The sequence below is a fragment of the Loa loa genome (genome assembly GCF_000183805.2).
Source record: "Loa loa unplaced genomic scaffold supercont3.1881, whole genome shotgun sequence".
Classification (NCBI taxonomy): domain Eukaryota; kingdom Metazoa; phylum Nematoda; class Chromadorea; order Rhabditida; family Onchocercidae; genus Loa; species Loa loa.
In genome coordinates this window covers 1-1,633 of record NW_018110060.1, presented here as the reverse complement: position 1 = coordinate 1,633, position 1,633 = coordinate 1, and the positions used below count along the sequence as shown (strand labels likewise).

The 1,633-nt window shown below is 32.1% G+C and overlaps 1 protein-coding gene across 1 annotated transcript; it reads right to left on the bottom strand.

Annotated features, from left to right (window-relative positions):
* Positions 1–494: 494 nt before the first annotated feature.
* LOAG_15382 (hypothetical protein) lies at positions 495–1,216 on the bottom strand (the record flags this gene model as incomplete). Its single annotated transcript, XM_003150873.1, has 3 exons — positions 495–638; positions 946–1,083; positions 1,199–1,216. 3 exons carry the CDS (start codon positions 1,214–1,216, stop codon positions 495–497), a joined length of 300 nt encoding a protein of 99 aa, XP_003150921.1.
* Positions 1,217–1,633: the final 417 nt, after the last annotated feature.

Genomic DNA, 1,633 nt, shown 5'->3' with positions numbered 1-1,633 from the left:
GATTGTGACAAAGATTGCGGGTTAATTCTGTTTCGTTGATTTTGATTCTTTTTGTCCATTCCTTTACTTTTCCTTGCTTTTCACACTTGAATAATAAAACCACAAAGTCAAACATGGATAATTAAACCATTATTCCGATGAGCTAATTAAGACAGTAACAAAACTCAACAATTATAATATTAGTAAGGCAAATTCAAAAATGATATCAATAAAAAAAAAAAGAGATAAAATAACATTCAATATTCCAAACAACAGATCTAGTTTAATTTCATTTATAAAGTGATTTTAATGATTTCCAACCATCAACTTTTAATGTCCGCAGAAATGTCAGTTGAAAAATCAAATATTTTCAAGCATCTGTAGAATTAAAAAACTTCCCACAGAATGTTCAATCTTGCATAAACTCGATTATACAACATCCTTTTTCGCAGAAGTTTTGTCACTTTTTCCATTACAAACATCTTGGATGAGATTGATTTGAACGAAACTCCTTGTCAATTTCCTGTTCCTTCCTGAGATGTTAGCTCCTCCTCCACTTGTTCCATCCATCTCTTACCATTCTTATTCCACTCCTTGGCCATTTCGTCTTTTAATCTTCGCCATTCCAAAACATGTACAGATGGATCCCATCCTTCCATCTGAAAAACAACGATTACTGTATTAAAAGACTCTCTTTTAAAACTCGTTCAATGTTGTATATCATCTTGAAATTTGGAAACTGTGGTAAGTTTTACATTAATATTTTAACTGTTGCGATTAAACAAGTCTTATTCATGGATGACAAGAAAAAAAAAATTTAATCTGTTATATTAAGTAAACCTTTTGCATACCACTTAATTTTATGAAGAAATGTGTGTATCAAAATTTAACTGAAACATTCAGTGAGAATGCAAGAATCGGATGACAATTATGCTAAATTGTCACGCTTGTCCTTCGACTATAAACCAAAAGTGGTGCCACCATTTTAGATTGATAGTGGCTAACAGTCCTAATCATAGCTATAGGTACGATATCTCGCGAAAAATCCGCTATTCCATCCGTAATTGCGCTACCCACACGTATCTTTATGTCATGTCGTATTTGCTGGAAGCCGTTTTTCTTTTTCTTTTTTTTTTTTCTCTTTTTTGTTTACTGAAGTCTGTCATCCAATAAAAAAATTCCATCTCTAAGGAACTAAATGCCATTTTATTTAGTTTACAGTGTGTTGAATGATCATATGCCAAATCCGATCTTGGTGATATTAAAATTTTCGTCACATGTCATACCAAGTCTGGTTATCACTCCGACCTTTCTGATGTGTCATTTTTTTAATGTTGGTGCGGAACACATCATGTCTAAAAGGGTAGCATACTGCAATTCGAAAGAAGTACAGAGCTTAGCGTTCGACTAAAAATTATATAAGTTGAGCAAGAAAAAATCAAGCAACAGTATGAATAACAAATCCCAATATGGACTACTGATTTCTGTCGTTGAAAGTACAATATCAAGTTTAATAATTGAAACGAGAAGAAATTGTGTTTCAAAACCCGAAACACTTTAAAGGCTCAGCTTTACAATCCTGTAGCAAACAATTCATCGAATTTTTCTTCGAACTAAACTTATTTGAATTTAATACTGAATTACAAGAAACAGA